The sequence below is a fragment of the Pelobates fuscus genome, chromosome 9, assembly GCF_036172605.1.
Source record: "Pelobates fuscus isolate aPelFus1 chromosome 9, aPelFus1.pri, whole genome shotgun sequence".
Lineage (NCBI taxonomy): Eukaryota > Metazoa > Chordata > Amphibia > Anura > Pelobatidae > Pelobates > Pelobates fuscus.
Window position 1 is genome coordinate 61,278,663 of NC_086325.1, and position 22,598 is coordinate 61,301,260.

General features: G+C 38.0%; 1 protein-coding gene across 6 annotated transcripts in view; it reads left to right on the top strand.

Annotated features, from left to right (window-relative positions):
* ATP11C (ATPase phospholipid transporting 11C) overlaps positions 1-22,598 on the top strand; it is a 131,039-nt gene that overhangs the window by 96,615 nt on the left and 11,826 nt on the right. For 5 of the 6 annotated variants that reach the window (XM_063431988.1, XM_063431991.1, XM_063431986.1 and 2 more), the window contains exons 17-26: positions 555-658; positions 1,284-1,465; positions 3,145-3,408; positions 4,819-4,987; positions 6,310-6,412; positions 8,740-8,885; positions 9,270-9,329; positions 14,574-14,701; positions 17,130-17,265; positions 21,924-21,989. In XM_063431988.1, the coding sequence (XP_063288058.1) occupies positions 555-658; positions 1,284-1,465; positions 3,145-3,408; positions 4,819-4,987; positions 6,310-6,412; positions 8,740-8,885; positions 9,270-9,329; positions 14,574-14,701; positions 17,130-17,265; positions 21,924-21,989 (1,358 nt within the window). The remainder of the gene's footprint in view (positions 1-554; positions 659-1,283; positions 1,466-3,144; positions 3,409-4,818; positions 4,988-6,309; positions 6,413-8,739; positions 8,886-9,269; positions 9,330-14,573; positions 14,702-17,129; positions 17,266-21,923; positions 21,990-22,598) is intronic. The other variant, XM_063431987.1, reaches the window with a different exon arrangement.

The window sequence follows — 22,598 nt, forward strand, 5'->3', positions numbered from 1 at the left end:
TTTGGGTTAAGAAGTAGTAAGGTTCTCTTTTAATCTTTAATGATAATTTTGCCTGCACTGGGTATACATTTCCATCTTTTCTCACCTGAAGGTTATAAATATTTATTTTTATTTATTTTTTTTATTGAGAAAGGTGAAATGCACTATTTATAGATGTAGTCTGCTATATTGATCAGTGAGGGGCTTAAGATCTGTTTCAATTACCTTTTAATGTTTACCGTGTCAATTGTATATAATTATTATTATTTTTTTACGATTTTTTGTTTTTCATGTATATATTTAGCATATATTTTCAATTGCGAGAAAAATTCTGCAACTTCAATGTAATCTAGTTCTGTTTTTGAATAATGATCTCCCCAGCTTTTAGAAACTGTTCCAGGCTGTACTGCTAGGGTTCAGCTGATAATTACTATTAAGAGCCCAGGTCCCTTTTACCATATGTAGTTGTGTTTATGGAACATTTTCCTCGTTAAAAGCTGTGCTTACATGTGATCCTCATGGAACATTCCGAGTTGCTGTCATATTTTCGATCCCCTCTTGTTCTTTTATTTCAGGAGAATTTTTCCTCTTCTGTAAGGGAGCAGATTCTTCTATGTTTGACAGAGTTGCCCCTGACGAGATTGAAAGGATTAAGGTGCATGTGGAGCAGAATGCTTTGGTACGTATCCCTTGGTTTCATAACATGCAGGGAATAGAATGAGTGTGATTAAAGTCAAACTGTTATCCATTCATATTCCATGTATAATTTTTAACAAGTACATTAGTTCAGTATAATTGCCATACTGTACATAGATTAAGATATATACTTATTGGTTAATGACATGCTTGCACAAGGATCGGTGGACATGTCTGCAGTCTACAGCTCAAACCCAGATTGCTCACATCAAATGCCTCGATTTAAAACGGCACTAACACAAATATTCCCTGAACAACACACACACGCACTCAAACACACCCTTTACATTTTGCCAAAATCAATTTTAAGTACATATTATAAGCTTTAAGGGAACTTTATTTTCTCAACAACTTGAAACTTGTCTGTTTGCTATGAAATATACATTTATATTTTAAAAGTGAAATTCTGTGACAGCATTGTGGTATTTATTGGAGTATCCTACCCTTGGTAAATAAAGTATTCTCTATAGTCTTGCTTAATGTACTGTTAACTCGACTTGTGATAGATGCTATTACCAAGGCAAAATAATGAACACAATGGCAGATTTGGGTTTCTAATATACTTATTTTTTTTAATTTATTTTTTTGCTTTTTGCTTTTTCCTCAAGGATGGGTATAGAACACTGTGTGTGGCTTTCAAAAAACTAAACCAGGAGGAATTTGACAAAATTGATAAACAACTGAATGAGGCAAAATTGGCTCTTACAGACAGAGAAACAAAGTTGGCCAAAGCTTTTGATGACATTGAAACTGATATGCGATTACTAGGAGCTACTGCTGTGGAAGACAGGTAATCATTGACTTCTTAATGCATCACTTAATACTGCTCCCAGATAGCTTTCCATATGAGAAGGGGATAGATTTACAGTGGCTACCAACAAAAGCTTGTTTCTTCATATGGGTTGCCCTTTCTTCTGGTGATTATGAAAGTTTGTCAAACTACAAGATGCAGTGTGGTGGTTTAGTCCAGGCTCACGGACAGTAAAACAGATCAGATTAATATTTGACGAACATAATGACGAACAACGTATATTGAAATTATGGGAAATGTAGGCCACAGGAACTAAAGAGACACAATTAACAGTTATTATTCTAAGGAAATACATTCTGTGAACAGGAATAGCCAACTAAATACCTCTACTACTTATAGAGCTTTTAGCTGGGAAACTTTTACAGAGATAGTATGTTCCAAATTAAAAAATAAATAAAAAAAATCTTAAGGGGATGTTTTCTTGTCTGTAAATAAAATCAGCCCCAGCCCATCCTCAAATATTTCAGTTGGCTCTCTGAAGTCAGGTATTTTCCAAGCCATGAACTGTAATGCATCATTCAAGGGGTGTTAAATGGCATCACACTTTACACCACTCAACCTGATGTTTTCTTATCGAATATACACCTATCTGCCCTGATGTCTGACATTGTTTTTCTAGGTTTGTTTAATGCTGCTTGACATGGTAAATATTTCGCAAAAGCTCTGACAAGCCATTTATTGCTTCCTGATGCTCTTTGGAACTTACTTGTATTGCCGAAAACAGATTATTTTGATGCACTTCACCACTTGGTCATTGCTGAGCTGTTAGAGCCTAGAGATATCAACAGATAACCAAGTGGAAAGACGACATCTGTAGACAGGCTGTTATTAAAAGTGATCTCTATAGAACAGGTCATTCCACTGTCATTGTTTGTAAATGGAGATACCATGTTACAAAACCATTGGGCCAGATTAACTATCTCTGTGAATCTTGCTGATAGACCATCTGAGAAAACCCATTATTATCTGGATTGGCCCAGCACTACAACTGACATCTTTGACTTCATGACTTAATTTACCTTTTCGGCCAATTAAAAAAGTAATTAAAGATTGTCTTCAATAATAATATATTACTGCTACTGTAGCTTAACAACTAAACTAATTAGCACCATCATGCGATTGTAATCTAGCCCCTGTAGTTTTTACCATCTGGACTGATACACCACATCGGGCTGGTGGCTCTGACTTCATGGAGACTTTTCTATTTCATTTACATTTTTAAATTCCTTATTTTTTTTTAAAGCAAATATGAGAGTCATTTGAATTGTACATCTATAACAAAAAATATATATATATATATATATAAATATAAAAAAAAAAGAATCAGCTGGCAGTGAAATAACAAGCATGATTGCTTTCTCAATGATTCGTAGCGTGCAAAGAGAGGACACATTTGGTCAGTTAGTATCCTAGCCCCTGCACTGCTACCTAAGAAGGAATAGTTCCCTTGTTCGAAGTGTTTATATTTTATCCATTTTGTTCACTGTATGAATGAAACAGAATGGAATCACTCACTCACATGCCAGGTTCTGAAAGGAGATCTGCTGATCAACCTTAATGCATTGCAGGACACACTGCCAATATCAATTATCACTAAAAGAACATGATCTCTGTGTTGCGACCTCTGTGATTCATTTTCCTTTTTTTTTTCCTGATAGACTCCAAGAACAGGCAGCAGAAACCATTGAAGCTCTACATGCGGCAGGGATGAAGGTTTGGGTGCTAACCGGCGATAAGCTGGAGACGGCCAAATCCACCTGCTATTCTTGCAGGCTCTTCCAAAACAACACAGAACTGTTGGAACTGACCACAAGAAATCTGGAAAATTATGAGCGAAAGGAAGAGCACTTGCAAGAGCTTCTTCTGGAATATCATAGAAGGCTAGTACAGGATGCACCGAAAATTAAATCTGGCATTAAAAGGTAATTGGGTAAATGTGGGCATTACTGAACAAGCACATGTGTTAGCCAAATGTCAGAGAAAATCTTTTACGACTTTTTTTTTTTTCTGTACATCCCAAGTGTCTGGCTGTATAACAACTATCACTGCATATGGCCACGGCTTCTGATGAGATTGCTTTACCATGCACACACCGTGCATTGCCAAGCTTACGTTCATGGTGATCTATTTGTGTGAAGCCTATGAAGGATTTAGTTTGATGTACAAGCAGCATTTAATATAAATCGTCCAGGGTACTTTATAGAGTTTACAGAGGATACAAGACTAGAAATAAAAGTAAACCGACAGGGTTATTCATTCAAGTGAGAATTTAAAGTGAAGTTCAAATTTAAGGCAAAATAGTCGAAATGAGGTGTATCCTTCCAGTTTGGTTACCTTGGCCTAAAATTTAAATTCACGGCGAATTCTCACTTTAGAAAATAAACTTGATAGACTCGGACCTGATGGCAAGTGAGCTGCTGCTTCTGGGAGCCTGGCCGCTGCATACAGTGGGATATTGTTGTGAATGGTGGTAGGAAACGTCTCCTCCTATCACATGAAGGGAGCAGCCAAGATGGCAGAATTAACATTTTATTAGTATTAATTATTGCAAGTAGTAGTAATTGTAAATAATGTTACATCTTAACCGATTCAAAGAACATGGTCTGCAGAAGAATGGTCTCCTTTGTTTTCAGCAGTAATTTAATTTTATTTTTTTTCTGTCAGAACATTTAAATAGATTTTGTACGGTGCTATCTGGGCTGCTGTTTCACAAAGAAAACTGTGTCTTACCTGCTAGTTTACTGCTGTTTAAGTGGTAGTAATGCATGCTGTTACATCTTCCTTTTGTGAAACAAATGATTATTTACATTACTGTCCAGACGGGGTTTTTTTTTATTTACTCTCTTTATTTGCAAGCATTTATCAAAGTAGTATTGTTCCCAAGAGGGGTGAAACACAAATACAGTTTCCTTATTTTTTTGTGAAAGTAAATCTGTCAACCAAGGATTCAGTACAAGATCCAGAACCCTATGGATGTTAACATGTTAAAACATCTAGGAGAGTCAGAAAGATGAAATGTGGAGTCAGACATCGGAATTCCGCAGACTAATCCGTTTTCCCTTTGAGCCATCTCATTGGCTGTATGTGACAGGATTATTTCTTTACAGAATATTGTCTAGTAGCATTGTGCTCAATTAACCTCAGAGTGATTAGGAAAGCCAGCTGGCTGCCCACATGCTATCTATAATACCCCATTATACATGTAACAGGCCAATGGTGCAATTTTATTAATTCTGTTATATTATATTAATAGTGGTTTGTGTTTTCATTGCCGCCTGTCTTTTTCTTTTTCTTTCTTTTTTTTTTTTTTTTATATATTTAATTTTATTAAGAAGCTGGTCAGAAAGCCAAGAATACGGGTTGATCATAGACGGCTCCACGTTGTCTCTAATTTTAAGTTCCAATAGCAACGCCAGCCTTTTTAAAAACATATTCCTGGAGATCTGTCAGAAATGTACAGCTGTATTGTGTTGTCGAATGGCCCCACTACAGAAAGCTCAGGTGAGTACAGCTGGAAAATGTAATTATGCCCTGTTCAGATAATGACATGTGCAGCTCTAAATATAGCATCTCACTGTCATTAGATTAAAAGAACGGCAAATGTGGGTGATGTAATGATATCATTATGTATACAATAAAATAGATGATTGTATGTTAACAGTTTGTTTAAATGGACACTATAGTCACCAGAATAACTACAGCTTAATGTAGTTGTTCTGGTGACTATAGTCATTGCCTTCAGGCATTTTCATGCAAACACTGCCTTTTCAGAGTTAAGGCAGTGTTTCCATTGTACCCCTGGCCACTCCTCAGATGGCCACTGGAGGCGCTTCTTCGGCAGTACTGCACACTAGGCAGCCCTGCCGTTCAGCATCTCCACGCTCTGCATGGAGACACTGAATTGTCCTCATAGAGATGCATTGATTAAATGCATATCTATGAGAAGGTGCTGATTGGGCAAAACAGCGTTTGGCCCCGCCCACATCTTTCTCTATGGGGCAGTCCCAGCGTCGGCGGCCCTGGAAATAAGGTGAGTTTTCACCTTTTCTAAGGGGGCTAAGAGGTGGCAAGCCACCTAAATGGTGTATTAAGCACTATAGGGTCAGAAATGCATATAATTGTGTTCCTGACCCTATAGTGTTCCTTTAAGGTTAAAGGAGCCAAGAGATATCCCTAAGATTTGAAAATACTTGCTATTTGCAAGTGTAAAAAAAAGTTGTGCTAGCGATTTGGATACATTTGTATTGTTTGGCTACTTTGAGTTCAGAATAGACAGTCATTTTTGGAAGCCATTGGCCTGATAGACTCTTGACTGCATGTAGATTTGGCCTGAGTGTAGGGGCAACTCAGTGATGCTTTAATGATAAGACTTATCACATGGATGGTCTTTTTTGTTGGTTTGTGCATCACTATAGAATTGCAGTAAATTAACTTTTCAAATATTATTGCTACCTTACTATTTAAGTGCATGTACAGGACACTTTTTTTTTTTCTTTTCTTTAACCCCCTGTGTATGATTGTCAGTGCATGCGTTGGTACTTTTGTATACAGTTTTCCTATGCTACCTTATCTTAATGAGCAATAAAGTAACACCTAATGTCACGTGTACTGCACAACTGAGGTCATGGCAGTATTGTAGCCGACTCGGGGGCCAGTTGAATGGTGTTGGTGATGACCATGAAATATGCAGTTATAATAATCACGTTTGGAATTGTTTGACCTGGCATATTCTCTATAGTATATATTTTTTTATTTTGCAGCCATTACTCTCCACGACTTTGCATGATTGTCAGAAACAATAATTATTCACGTTTTCTTGATAGATCGTTAAAATGGTGAAGAATTCCAAGGGGAACCCAATCACCTTATCTGTAGGAGATGGTGCCAATGATGTTAGTATGATTTTGGAAGCACATGTTGGCATAGGTAAGAGAACCAGTTGTAATCACACAAATCAAGTTATGATGCAATGTACCTGATTACATATGCATGTTATCATATATGTATAGAGAGGTAAAACAATGCAATAATCCTTTGTTCAGCATACAAACATAATGCAAAAGTCCCACAAAGGCATAATAAATAATATATTCACATACGATCCTGAAACAAGCACACTCTTAGATACATAGTTTTTAGTTAGTCATGTGCTTACAGTGATTTGTGCGTGTCATCGTTTTTGTTTTCTTGTTTTATTCTTAAAGGAGCACTCCACACCCACAGAGCACCAGTTTATAAAAATGCCAATTGCATTGTGAAATTAGCACTTTTTTATATAAGAAAATAGAAACGCCTCCCCAGCTGTTTGAAGATTCTCTTCCTACTTCTGTTAGCTCCACTGAGCTAACGGAAGTAACAGGCACGTTCTAATAGAGCGTGTCTGCCTTACAATACTGGCTGCAAGAACTGCCCGGGTGACAGGCAGGAGAGGAAGTTCTCCCCTCCTGCCGGTCAGTTCTTGCAGCGTCTTTTGCGTCTCCTATCCGTTTCAGAGCCTCCCTCTCGTCCACTGCTGACCTTTTAGTTGCCGATCTGTGGGTAGAGGATCTTTAGTTTCCTCTACCCAGACTGACAGGGAGTGAGAACACTTCCTATCAGGCCGGGTAGAGGAAACTAAATCCTCTACCCACAGATCGGCAACTAAAGGTAAGCAGGCAGGGAAGGGAGACTCTAACACGGGGAGAGGAGAGAGGCTTTGACACGGGGAGAGGAGAGAGGCTTTGACACGGGGAGAGGAGAGAGGCTTTGACACGGGGAGAGGAGAGAGGCTTTGACACGGGGAGAGGAGAGAGGCTTTGACACGGGGAGAGGAGAGAGGCTTTGACACGGGGAGAGGAGAGAGGCTTTGACACGGGGAGAGGAGAGAGGCTTTGACACGGGGAGAGGAGAGAGGCTGTCTGACGGGGGGGAAGGAGGAGGGAGGCTGTCTGACGGGGGGGAAGGAGGAGGGAGGCTGTCTGACAGGGGGGGAAGGAGGAGGGAGGCTGTCTGACACGGGGGGAAGGAGGAGGGAGGCTGTCTGACACTGGGGGAAGGAGGAGGGAGGCTGTCTGACACGGGGGGGAAGGAGGAGGGAGGCTGTCTGACGGGGGGAAGGAGGAGGGAGGCTGTCTGACAGGGGGGGAAGGAGGAGGGAGGCTGTCTGACACGGGGGGGAAGGAGGAGGGAGGCTGTCTGACACGGGTGGGAAGGAGAAGGGAGGCTGTCTGACACGGGGGAAGGAGGAGGGAGGCTGTCTGACACAGGGGGGGAGGAGGAGGGAGGCTGTCTGACACAGATAGGGTAGGGGGTCTTTGACAGAGGGAGGATAGGGGAGGAGAGACACCTGAAATAGAATGAAACAGAGGCTTTCCTATGAGAAGCCTCTGATTGGACAATTTTCTGTGAGGTGACTGAAAGTCACTTCCTGTGAAAAGGGGAGGGCTTACAAAGGCTGCAGTCATAAGTACTGCAGCTTTTGCAAGCTGTTTTAGACTGTACCCCTAATGAATACATACATAAAAATATACATGCATTTATTCACTGGGAGTATATCTACTAAACTGTGGGGGGTTTTTTCATTTTTTTTTTCCAGTGTGGAGTGGTCCTTTAAGTAACTTGGTGCAATGATGGGTTGCTCTTGAATATACAGTGGGAACTCAAACTTAATCCTTTCCAGAAGGCTGTTAGAGTTCAGATTTGTAAGCGAACCGAATCAACATTTCCCATAAGAATTAATGAAAAGTTGATTTATCTGTTCCAGACCCACAAAATTACAGCATTTTAACAGAAATGTTAGTTTAATAATGCATAAAATCATATAAAAACAAAAACAAACAAAAAAACACAATGTACAGTAAATGAAAAGAAAAAATTTAACTTTACTTTACTTGTAATGATGAGAACTGATGGCGTAAGTAGAAAGGAGAAGAAATACTATTGGTCGGATCGCGATAGGTAACTGTTCTTCTAGCATATAAAATGTGTCTAAAGTGAGACATAGCTTTATAATTGAAAATGTTTGTGGCATGATTTGTTTGGGTACTGAGAATCCTTTGTGTTACCGAGAAATTAGTTTTTAGAATTTTTGTTCGACTACAGAATTCTTCAGTTTAGGGACCATTCGAGTTCCCAGGTTCCACCGTACACAATTCTGTGTCTTGTGTATATGGTTTTGAAATGTACTAACAATTTGCTTCTTCCTACCAGCTACAATATTTAAACTTCATATAATATTTGTGTGTTTTTTATTTTTTTATTTGTTTTGTAAATAGGTATTAAAGGGAGAGAGGGACGGCAAGCTGCAAGAAATAGTGATTATGCAGTGCCAAAATTTAAACACTTAAGAAAACTTATTTTGGTGCACGGCCATTTGTATTATGTGAGAATTGCGCACCTTGTCCAGTATTTCTTTTATAAGGTAAAAAATCTATGGAATCAAGCTGTAGATGACCCATAATCACTGTGTTTATCCTGTATTTTGGTTTGATGTTTATTTACAGAATTGTTCTCCGAAATAACACTCATTTGCAAGTTTTATTTATTTACTTATATTCTTCATAACCAATAATGGTTACATTTTGTTACCAGTCTAATTATTTGCATATCAAATTATTATTTATTTTAGGTGGATAGTAGACTAAATAAAACTATTTTTTTTTCATACATATACATAAAGTGCCTAGTCTTTTGTTAATTTTTTTTTTTTAATTGTAGTTATGCCCACATCAGTCTCTCCACTTGCTTCTAATTACCAGATTATTTTCAGTGTAGTTACTGCTGCTACCTTTTGCCTCTCTTTCAGAATCTATGCTTCATTCTACCACAGTTTTTGTACCAATTCTTTTGTGGATTTTCACAACAGGTATGTAAGAAATTAGAATTTTTGGTCATCATTGCCCCTGTGCTAGATGTGACTTGATTTGTTTTATGCATGGGGGAAAAAATGTATCACTATATATATATATATATATATATATATATATATATATATATATATATATCTATATATATATATATATATATCTATATATATATATATATATATATATATATATATATATATATATATCTATATATATATATCTATATATCTATATATATATATATCTATATATATATATCTATATATATATATCTATATTTAAGCATGTTTAGGTGAGTGCAACCATCCCCCCATGTTTCCTATATATATATATATATATATATATATATATATATATATATATATATATATATATATATAAACTGCAAATATCCCGCACTCAATGTACCGGTCTTGTGCTTGCCTCGGTGCTGCCTCAGCCTTCAATATATACAGATGAAAAGAGTGCACTCGAGAGGTCTTCTTAGAGATATAAACAATTTATTGTGCCAAATTTCAAAGACATACAAGTCGACGTTTCAGTCCTCGTGGGACTTTTTTCAAGACAATGAAAGGCGGAAAAAAAGTGGTTTAAATATACCTTACAGGTGATTTGATTGGAGAGTAAGTTATATGAAAGAGAGGCTGTGCAAACGTGAAAGTGATTACTCAACTTTGAAAATAGGGATTTAACCCCTTAAGTGCCTAGTAAAAAGGCCTGGAAGTGTGTGTGGTATATTCCAGAATACCCCAATGATTAGTTATAGGAGAAATAGGAACCTGAGAGACTATCTGGTCCATACAGATACATCTATGGCGCATCAGTCTGTTCAAAGTCCAGGCTGTTATCGTTGTTTGAAGTGCATGGCTTGCAATAGTATGACCCCGGGCAAAGCGTTTTACCACCCTCGCTCAGGTAAAGAATACAGGATACGGCAAAGGATCACGTGCACCACTACACACGTAGTCTATCGCATCACCTGCCCATGTGGACTCATGTACATCGGCAAAACGTCTAATGACCTCAGGGAGCGCATGAGGGGACACAGATCCACCATCAGGACTGCGTTATCCAGCGGCATAGCAACCACCCCCATAGCCAAACACTTCCTGGAAATAGGGTATACACTGCCCACATTGAAATTTATGGGCATTGAACATGTTCCGGCCCCGAGCAGGGGGGGTGACAGAGATGTCCTACTTCTTCAAAGAGAAGCCTTTTGGATCTTCACATTAGGAACTTTGTCCCCGGGGGGACTTAATGAAATCAACCCACTCAGCTGCTTCATCCCAAAAAGATAAAGAAGCCATAGTCTCGTAAACAATAGTAACTGATACATATCTGTACCAAAGGTCACAGAAAAACCATTATTGGTGATTAACTCATGAGACTTTTTGTTAAATCAATCATATATTAATTTTTAATTTTTATTTAGCCAAGTTAGCTTATGGATGCTCCTGTTACACTCCATAGACTGTATGGCCGTTAATTTGTAATACATTTAAGTTAGTATATACATAGTATCCCTAGGGTTATTCAAATATACTTTGAAATTTTTTTTCTACAATGTATCTATAATTAGGTCTGCAACCACATGGCACTTGGAATTCCAATTTAAAGCGGAGCCACCTTATGTTGGTGTTTAAAAATGTAGCAATCGTAAGGTATTGTTTAACTTTGTTTAAAAAATTTGTTCCAATAGACGCTTAAATATTCAAAAAGATTCCTGAACTCTTAGTTAATCTAAGGTGGCTTCGATATTTCTTATCCTTGAATTTTAATATGTCTGCGAGTGCAGATCATTAGACACTTGGCCGTAACCACACACACTTCCAGGCCTTTTTACTAGGCACGTAAGGGGTTAAATCCCTATTTTCAAAGTTGAGTAATCACTTTCACGTTTGCACAGCCTCTCTTTCATATAACTTACTCTCCAATCAAATCACCTGTAAGGTATATTTAAACCACTTTTTTTCCGCCTTTCATTGTCTTGAAAAAAGTCCCACGAGGACTGAAACGTCGACTTGTATGTCTTTGAAATTTGGCACAATAAATTGTTTATATCTCTAAGAAGACCTCTCGAGTGCACTCTTTTCATCTGTGTGTATATATATATATATATATATAATATACACGTTCAGTTTAAAAACAAAAAAGGGGCTAATACTTGCAAAACTAACAAACAAATGTTTGTTTGGGGTGTTACTCACCCCATAAGACTGTAGATTTCAAAGCTTAATTATTAATTAGATCTGTCTGATATCCTAGACATAACATTGTACAGTAAAGCCCCATACCTCCCAAGTGTCCCTATTTAGGAGGGACAGTCCCTTTTTGGACCCAAATCCCTCCGTATAGCTTTTATAGGTGCTCCGTATTGCTGGTGTGATTGAGTGTATAACAGAGTTACACAGCAATAATACTCACAGAAATGTCTAAACTACAAGAAATGTGTTTAATAATCAGTCTGTGTAAATAAAATGTTCCTGGACCACTCTGAGTACTCTGCACCTTTCACACTTATCCCCTGGATGTTATAACGGGCATGTGATTAGCAATGCACAAAATGGTATCCGGAGGAAACTGATTTTTATTAGAACTGCATAAAGTGTAATTAAGTTCATGTTTCCATTATGTATATCTATTTATGATGGAATATGAGCTGTAGACCCCACTGTTTTTCTAAAGTAACCACCTGAGACACAGCTCGAGAACCAACCATTTAGTGCCAAATAAGCAGCAGTTACATCAAAACTATATTTAATATAATAATCCTTTCATCATGTTTAGAAAGTAAATAGTTTTTTATTTTATTTTTTTATTTTAAGTATAGGTAAAAAAAGTAACAAAACCATCCCTACCTTTTAGTATTTAACAGGGTCCTCCCCCATATACATGCTTCTTGGGGCAGACAGTCTCTATAATCTTCACTGCATCACATCTGCACAGAAGCAGGGAAGACTATAGTGACTGTTTTCAAACATAGTCTGATCCAACGTGTATGTATATGGCTGAAGGATCCTATCTTTTACTAAAGGTAGGCATACGTTTCTCTCTGGGTTTTTTTTTGTTTTGTTTGTTTTTAATTTCCTTTTTAAAACTTGACAGGTTTATTATGTTGAAAAAATAGTGTCGATGTGACAGTTGTCCTCTAATAAACCTTTCTATTTAATGGCTGCATGCTGACACAGAACTGAAATAGAGATCAGGAAGCAAATGCATGAATCGTGAGCGTGATCTAGTTTCGTCATGTAGGTTTTTGCATTCTCCGTGTTATGGGGTGGGGTGTACTTGCTTACAGCTGCACATCACAAGGATTCAATGTCATTACACTAAGAGCGAGGGTGTGCACTGTTTAATTTGTAATAACATGCATTTGGTAAAGCATAAGCAAAGATTTACCAGGAAACTTGGGTGTTGCCTTCAGCCATGTTTCAAGATTAAACTTTGCCCTGAAACACTAAACATCCTGACTTACAGTCAGAACACTTACTAACAATCTTTAGTGGCGCTGTCACATGTCACAGTTCTGCAATCTCCAGTAGCTAGTGTGCTATTGTTTTGTAAAATTCTGGACCACTTTTTTTATTTTTTTATCACTGTGTGTCTGGCCTAGTTAGAGCACACTGCAATTTTACTCTTTGTGTGGTATGAAATGTGCCGTCTTACAGTAGTAGGTAGAATTCATATGCTGCAGAAATTAAATTACTGAATCTGTGAAGTTGGAATCCCAAGGGAACTGCTTTGATGGTTTAAATGATTGGTTCTTGCAACATATGAATTCTTTAAACTAAAGGGCAACTATTTTCATAAACTGCCCATAAGTATGAACACATACGTGTCCTAAAAAACATTGTGAATCTTTCAAACCTAATTTCAGAAGTTCCCCATTGATCTCGGGTCGATTGATTAATTTGTGTCTTATCTGTAAGCCCATTCTTCTTCTTGGTATATTATTAGTTGTGTCCGACTTCCTTTTGAATGAATGTCCCTAAACCGTTTAGATGCTCAGTTTTTGCCTGTTATTCTCAATAAAAAAAAAGCTTTTTCAAGAGTGCACAATGATCAATGATCTTGCATGTGGTCCATCTGCCCACATTCATACCTATTCATATCATACCCATGGATTTTTATACTTATCTATTTTATGGAGCACTTAAGCACTATGCACTAATACACTTTTTGTTACTTTATTTTATTTTCTGTTACTGAGGTGGCTTCTTAGGACTTCAGGGTCTTCACCTTAGATCCAGTATTTAGCACGAAGGTGTTTATATGAGATATAGGGTTTAGAGGCTAGGGATGTCTAACTATTAGACCTTCATAACATGAAGTTATGAAGTTTAGAGAGGTTTGACTTTATTTTGACTGCTGGAGGTTTAGTCTGCGGTACTGTTTTATTACCTTACTGCTACAAGTTATTTCTCTTTCCCTCAGGGAATTGTTTATTACCTTTCCTGTTTTTTTTTAGCATTCCCTTTCTCCTTATCTTTCAGTTTGCACCTTTACCTCAATTCATTGTTTAGTGAACCTCTGGATAATTATCTGTTATGCTATTCGACTATTGTTCTTATACTAGGCTTTGTTTAGCCACATTTATGTTCATCTCCAAAAGATATTAACAGCATCTAGGTAGGTTCAGGATGCTACTGTTTTTTTTTTTTTTTTTTTGCTGTTTAGTCATGTTTTGCTACACTTGTATCCTTTTGATCAGATGTGGTACTGTGTACTACTATTTCTTAGGCATATAGTACCTCTCCTATATTTTCTGCCTCTTTTCATTAGGCTACATTTATTTGTGCTTTGCCTCAGTATTTTTAAGAGTTATTAATAACGTTTTTATTTTTCTAAGACCTTTTCTAGATTGGACTGGGATCTAAACCTGGTGGTAACTTTCTATGATCGTGGTCACTTTAGGTTTAATTCTATATTTATGTATATTTTTGGGTTACTCCCTATTTTCCCAGTCCAGGTGACCTCTCTGCTGAGGGGACGTGACGTCGGAGCTCTGTCAAGCCCCTATCCTAGACCTTTACCCCTTTCATATTATTCTTACATTGACCAGTCTGCTGCCATTAAAAAAAAAAAAGTGACTTATGCAATAGCACCTGCATTTTGTAGTCTAGCTACTTCACAGACAATGGCGTAGTTTTTTTTTTTTTTTTTACAAACCAGTATAGTCAATGTTTTATCCTGCTCTTTTATCGTACATGTACATTTTACTTTTTTTCTTTGTATTGTAGCCACTTTATGATGCTGCTTATTTGACAATGTACAACATATGCTTTACATCCATGCCCATTCTGGCATACAGCCTTTTGGAACAGCACATCAACATAGAAACCCTCAACTCAAATCCAAAATTATATATGTAAGTATGGCAAAACATCTGCTACAGTTACCACATAGGCAATCTCTGTTTGAAACCATTTAGCTATGTCGCTCACTATAGAAGTTAACTCTTTAGCAATTTATTCAAAATTAAAGGGACACTCTAAGCACCAAGACAACTTTAACTGAATTAAGTGGTTTTGGTGTAAAGATCATGCCATTGCAGTCTTGTTGCTTAATTTGGCCATTTGGTTTCCAACCTAGTGTTCATGGTCGTGTCTAAACGTGTCACATCTTCTAATGGTTTGTTGTTTTTTTCGTTGGGCCTTTGCGGAACAGGCAGTTGTGGGTTTGGCCGGTTACTGTCTTGTGTGTCTATCTCTGTATCTTGCTTTGTAGGCATGGTTTACCTGTCTATATGCGTTATTCTGTATTTGGCGGAGCTGTGTTCTGCGCCATAAGCATGGGGAGGGTTTGGAAGTGTGTATTGTCCGGCCTGGTATTTTCTCCCATCTTGTTTAACTGGACTATTGTAGGTGCCCTTTAGTGCAGGGTACAGAAAGAAGAGGGGGGTAGCGAGAGGTAATGGGGGGTTACACATCCTTCAGTTTTTTCCCCGGGGGACCTCGTCCCTCCTTAACTCAAGTAACACTTATGTAGTATATTGTATTCCCCTGTAAAACTTATGTACAACTCTCTAGGTTCTTAAGCCCATTTTGTGTACGCAATACCCTGCTCTTGTGTTCGCGTTCATGCTGGTCAGGTAGTTAGCAGAATCTTGCCGTCCCCGGCTAATGCTCATGGGGAGAGGTCAATGTGCTCTATCTCCCCGCAGGGGCTCGCAAGAGCTGCACGGTCATGTCTCACAAGTGTGATTTGTGCTTTGCTCCCATGAGCTGTGTTTCACGATGCGTTAACACCCCACGTGCTCCTATAACTAGGTACAAACATGAACAGGTAACATATAGAACTTTGTACAATGGTGGGTATTTAGTAACAGTGCGATGAAGAGGGACTTTTGGTCTCTAATTTATTGGTCTATCTATCTCTGAAGTTTCTGGGCTGTACAGGTAGTGGTCTGTGGAGAATCATCTCCATCATGCTTGGCCATTTTCATCCTAAATTATACATCAACTCTCTATCTGCTGACGTGAGTGTAGTATCAGATGATGCGTCGCCCAGTTATGGATCCACCATGTTCGGTGGTAAAGTACTAATGTACGTTTCGAATTTGTCAACGTAAGTTTGTATTGTGTGTTGCGATATGGATTGTTTCCTGGCTATGTTCTCATAGTCTAGATTCAATGTCACCTGGTGTATTAGGGAATGTTTAGAGGGAACCTCTGAGAAATTTCCAGGCCCTGGCCAAGATTGTAAGTGCAGCTATTAGTGTGTGGTATATCAAGTTTTATCCTACCTGGTATTGCACCCTATGTTGAGAAACAAGAGAGCCCTTTGTGGTGTCAATGTGATATTTGATTGGCACATTCCCGTGAGTGTGTCCTGTACCATTTTCCAAAATGGCTTATTACGAGTGCACGTCCACCATATGTGATACATCTTGCCTGGACACCTTCCGCAATCTCCAGCATGCATCTCATGTGCCGGGGTATATTTTTGCTTATAAATCTTCCTCATTGTCTCTAAGTTAGAAGTGCATAGGGCACATACGGATAAGACTCTAACTGCCGTTTGCCACATCCTCTTATCAAAGTGCAGTTGCAGGTCTGCTTGCCATAAATTTTGGTATTTTCCCACGTGAAAAATCTAATTTTTAAACTTCCTTTACTGCACAGTGTAGTTAAAGCAGATCTGTCATGTTCAGGGGTCTTTAAATATGTCCCAAAGAAAGCTAAAAGTGACATAATCATAGTGGATCCAGTGGCTGCAGGGTGCAGTGGAAGATCGGTTTTACTTAACTCAAGCTGTCTCTCACAGCCCCGCCATTTTAGTCTTCCAGGTCTCTTCAGCATCTGGCGCCTCATTTGCCGGATGCCGTGTCAATCCTGTACTCTTGTGCATGCATGAGAGTACAACACTGAGGTCTATGGAGGATCATAAATCCATATCGGAATCCCACGGGATTAGGCAAAAGTTGATCTTAATGATGTAATAAAGTTGAATAAATTAGATGGAAAGGGTAAAATATGGCTGGAGAGCAAGATGATAAAAAGTCTACTTGAGAGAGAGGTTCTAAACCAGTTCTACATCTTACACCATGCTTGTATGATTGAATTGGGTGAATTATGCAATCTGAAACTTAACTTGTTTTATGGTGATACTTTCTTGGGAAATAGCCTATAGAAAGCCTGATGCCCTCCTCCTGTGGCAGCTGTCTTTGGGTTGCAATTTGCATCAAGTTTGAGATTAAGAAGGAAGCGAGTTGGTCGACAGTCAACATTCTCAGCTGAATGCTTTTATTTAGTTTTTATTACATTTTGTGCTAATGAATGCTTATCTTGTGGCAGGAGGATATCTGATAATGCAATGCTGCAGTGGTTGCCTTTCCTTTACTGGACCTTGCTGGGAGCATTCCAAGGATTACTATTTTTCTTTGGCGTTTACTTACTTTTTCAAAATCCTTCATTGGATGGCAATGGGCAGGTAAGAAATGCATTATTGTAAACTTACATTTCAGACCAAAAACACAGTTTATTAGCCTGTACTACTGAGTACATGAGGATCAAGTATCCCCTTTGCAGCCACCTTGTGTTATGTAAATGTATGCCAAACATTGCTAGTTATAGATTAACACATTTTAATAATTGTACGATCTAAACTTAGACAGGTGTCTGATCCATCATGCAAATTATCATAAAATGCTGCTTAATAAGAAACCTGGGTAGTTTTTGTAGATCCCAAAACACTCTGTGTGTGTCTGTGTGTGTGTGTTCTGGACAGCGTTTTACAAAATAATGTTGACTGTGATATTGCTTTTGTATGTGACAAACTTCGTCTTAATGATCTCGTTATTCTCTGTAAGAAATGATTAATGGGGCCTTGCGCTGTTGGCTAACCATTTGGTCCTTTGCTATAGACTTCATGTGGGAAACCGAATAAATGTTCTGAAAATGTACTTTACATTACTTGGTATGCCCTGGTTTGCCACCTCCGGAGTAGGATTGCACAGTTTTGTTGCTCTATTTAACCCCAATTCCAATGTCCTTTGAATCTTTAGAAGCATCTTTGTGAATAATATATTCCCTCTCAGATTTCTATTTTAACTGAATTTTAAGGTCATATATTTTTAAACCATAAGGACATATGCCTATTCATATATATATATATGAATAGGCAAAGGCAGATTCCCCCTTTCACTCCCCCTCACTTATCCTTTTATTTTTCTTCTCTTCTTTTCTTGTTTTTATATCTTGTTTTTCTTTTCTTTTTTTTTTTTTTTACCTTAGTATTCATATTAAGTTTTCTTTTTTTTCTTTTTTCATGTAAAATAAAAAATTTGAGTGAGGCAATGAAAAGAAAAAGAAAACAAAAATGATGATTTGGTATTTGATGAAGCTACTCTTGAGATAAAGAGGCATTAATGAAAGACCAATTTCTGATGTGAAAAAAAAATAAAATAAGGTCATATATTTTTAAATCATCTTATTTTGTATATATATATTTAAAAAAAAAATTGTTCTGTGCATAAAAAACAACAACTTTACATTTCACTTCCTATTTTAATATCTGCATCCAGATCTTGACAGTTTGGTAAGAATCATTCATTGACCTTATGTTTTATGTAGTTCTAGTATATGACACATACAGTATAGGTATTAGTATTTCATTTACTGCTGCCCTTGCTTCTGTCATGTCTTAACAAAACAAAATAAAGTGCATTAAAAATATAAAGGTTCAAACACAATATTTAAAATTACTGATAAGTTGCATATAATCTGCCAATTTTAATGTTGGTGCCATAATTGCAATCCAAATGGAATTACTTTTATCATTTTATTTTTTCTAAATTAATACAAACGACTATTTATAGCTGCTGTATGCTGTCCTAATTCTGGCAATCTGCTAAAATTATAATTTTTTTTTTTTTTTTTTTTTATAGAGAGATCTGAATTAAGTTCCCCAAATTCTTACAAATGTGTTATTATAATCAGACAGGAGTAAATCCAATCTAAATACCGTAACTGCTTTAATTCCTTTAGGTCTTATAGCTGCTGCCAACACCCTACCCAAGCACAATGCCCCCTGCCCTCTGCAGTTCCATTACACTATATAAATAATATTAAATGCCATCTGATCTTTAACCTTTTAAAGCAGGGTTGTCTACAGGCTAATCGTGCTATTGTTGGGGAAGGAAACATTAGAAACAGTTACTTTAATAGTAAATTAACTTGAATCTCTATTGCATATTTTATTCCACTACCGCCTGTACGCTGATGACACCAAGATACATCTCTCCTCCCCGGACCTCTACCCTGCCGTCTTGCAACGTGTCACTGCTTGCCTTTCTTCCATCTCTGACTGGATGTCCTCCCACTTTCTGAAACCCAATCGCTCAAACTGAGCTTGTCTTTCCTCCTCCTAATACTGATCCTCCTATTTCGCTCTCCCTTCAAGTTAGTGGTATCCACATAAGTCCATCCTTGCAACCGCGCTGTCTTGGCATCCTACTTGATTCTGGCCTCACATCCAGTATGTTGTCAAACCCTGTAGATTCCATCTTAAAAACATAGCCCACATCCCCCCCCTTTCTTACACAAGATGCTACCACAGAGCTTATCCATGCTCTAGAAATTTCCTGCATGGATTATTGTAACCCTCTCCTAATTGGTCTTCCCAAAAGCCGTATTGCCCTGCTACAGTCTGTAAGGAATGCTGCCGCCAGAATGATTTTCCTCTCTAGTCTGTCCTCTCACACCTCACCCCTCTGTCAGTCCTTACATTGGCTTCCTGTATCCTATAGGATTCAATTCAAAGTGCTAACCCATACCTATAAAGCACTGAACAATTCTAGCCCCTCATATCTCTTCACAGATCCATAGGTATGCCCCTTCTTGGTCTCTCCGCTCTGCCCGTGACCTTCTCCTGTCCGCTGCTTGCACCCGTACGATCAACTCACGCTTGCAGGACTTCTCGCGGTCTGCTCCCTTTCTATGGAATAACCTTCCTACCGCCATCAGACTCTCCCCTAGTCTTCAATCGTTTAGGAAGTGCCTTAAAACCCATCTCTTTAGGAAAGCTTATGGCCTCACAGAGTAACCTCTACCTTACATACCGGTCTCTTGCTCTCTCCTATAGAGCAGTGCTTTACTCTCTTCTCCAGCTCTGCTTCACTCCCACCTTATTTGATTGCTGTTTTCCTGTCTTAATCTGTTTTATACCCCACCTCCTATAGACTTCTATAGGCTATAGGCACCTCCTATAGGCTTGTTTGAGCAGGGTCCTCTTCAACCTATCGTTCCTGTAAGTTTTCTTGTAATTGTCCTATTTATAATTAAATCCCCTCTCATAATATTGTAAAGCGCTACAGAATCTGTTGGCGCTATATCAATGGCAATAATAATAGAGATGTATTGACTCAATGCATCTGTATGAGGAGATGCTGATTGGACAGGGCGGTGTTTGACTCAGTCTCCAGCCCGCTTTCTAGGCGGAGATCATCAGAATAGACGCTTTCAGCCAATCCAATGATTTATTATGGGAAAGCATTGTAACTAGCTGAGATCATCAATTCTGATGATGTCTGCCAGGAAGGCAGACCTGGGCAGGGCCATCGCCAGGCGAATCCGCGCGATGCTGGAAATAAGATAAGTTTGGTTCCTGTCCCTATAGTATTCCTTTAATTGAAAAGTGTGAGCGAAGCTCTTTGAACTTTGTCTAAAATGCTCTAAAATGGTTTGCGATATTAAACTTTACAAAATAAATTTATAAAGAGAAGCTCTTCTCTTGTAAGGCTGAATTCCGGTTTCGTTGAGTGTTCTGGTTCACCGTAATCACTATGGGGGTCTCAGGCAAATTCACGGCTTCTTCTTATGGAAGCACTGAGGGTAGTACTGCATATTCACACCAGTCAATGTGCTGCGCCAATAGTCATGGCAGTGAATGTTAAAGCTTTAAAAACCTGAAAGCATTTTAGAAGGAATTGCCTTTAGTGGTTGTCTGACAGCCACTAGGGGAAACGTTGACTGACAATGTAAACATTACCATTTCTATTAAACAGTAATGCTTACATTTGTCAAACTGCAGGGATATCTAAGACTTCCTTTAATGTTAAATACTAATTCAAATATCTACTCTTTTTAAATTTATTGTGGTAATTATTTTTCTCTTTCCATGTTTTACAAACTTCCAAAACTTTGTGGTTTAAGAGCCATAAAGCATATTATTTTTCCATCATATATTAATTATTCTTCTTCTTTTTGGTTAAGCATAATCTGAACAAGCTTGACAATAGCCTGCTTGATTTATCTCCTCTACAAATGTCTTCTGGAATCAAGAGATGGGTTAACGGAAGTATCTGTGCTCATCCACAGTGATGCCGTGGAGGTCTACTGAGTGATAACCTTCCTAGCTTGGTCTTATGGTTTTAGCACTGTCATAATCCAGTCTGGCTTGTTAAGATGAAACTGATCTTGTTTTCGAAGACTTTCTAATTACATTTCCTAAAAAAAAAAAAACCTGCATTTTATCCAAACATTTTTTGAAACATGTAGATGTTTTGAAGATATTCAAGATTAATCTGGCACTATTTTACCCCTGCAAACACTTCATTGTGCATTTTCTTTCAAATATTGCCTAATTATTCACTAACTATCCTAACTCACTACCCATATTTCAGAACCTACCATGATACAACAGTATCCACTAGAGAGTACGGTATATTTTAGGGTGAATAATTCTGCAATGCACATAAAGTTGGATGACTCTAGTAAAACAAACACTCAACAAGTGACAAATTCACTTATAAATGTAAGTTCTTAATAATCCACTATGTATTTATGGTAGACTACATTCACATATTGTGATATGTAGCCAAGGCAGGTACCATATCTTGACTTCTAATATCATGTGTTCTGGTTTTCAAAATGGCAAGTAGGATTTTGTATCTAACCATTTCTAGCATTTTCTTTCCTTCGTTTTTGCCACGGCTTATCAAACCTTCCCTTCACGTTTGTATTTCTTTAAATTCCTAAATGATTAATTGTTTAGTGTCGGTTTCCCACTAATTGATCACACACCATTTCAACACCATTTCTTTAATATGCCATGTGCAAATAGACTAATCTGGGCTGTTCTGTTTTTAGGTATTTGGAAACTGGTCATTTGGGTCGATAGTATTCACAACATTAGTGTTTACAGTTACATTAAAGGTAAGTAAATAGTTTCACTAATTAGTTTTTTTTTATGTAATTCAGTCATCGTATCGCATTAATGTAGTCCTCCCACACTAGAATGGCTGTGAAAGTTTTCTTTACTTACTGTTATTACACAAAAACAAATGGTTTCTCAGAAGATTTTAGTATAGTATGCCTTTGCTCATGGGCGTCCGCAGGAATTTTTCCGGGGGGGGGGGGAGGGGGCATAATTGTAATGACATCTATGCTTGGCCCCTTTTTGACAGTGTCATGAAGGGGAGGAGCATAGTGATTATCACATAAAGCCAGGGTGAATAGCGTTTTCACAACTATGGTGTCAGGAATACATGTTTGTATTCCTGACACTATAGCGTTCCTTTAAGCAAATTAACCCCTTAAGGACCAAACTTCTGGAATAAAAGGGAATCATGACATGTCACACATGTCATGTGTCCTTAAGGGGTTAAAGGAACATTCTGGTCACCATAACAACTTCATCTAAATGAAAATGCTATGATGCCAGGAAGCGCCTGGGTGCTCTTTCCTTTAAGGGGTTAAACCGCTTTCAAATGGTTTAACCCCAAAGGCTTCCTCCAGCTCCAGGTTCCTCAGTGGTATTCGGCA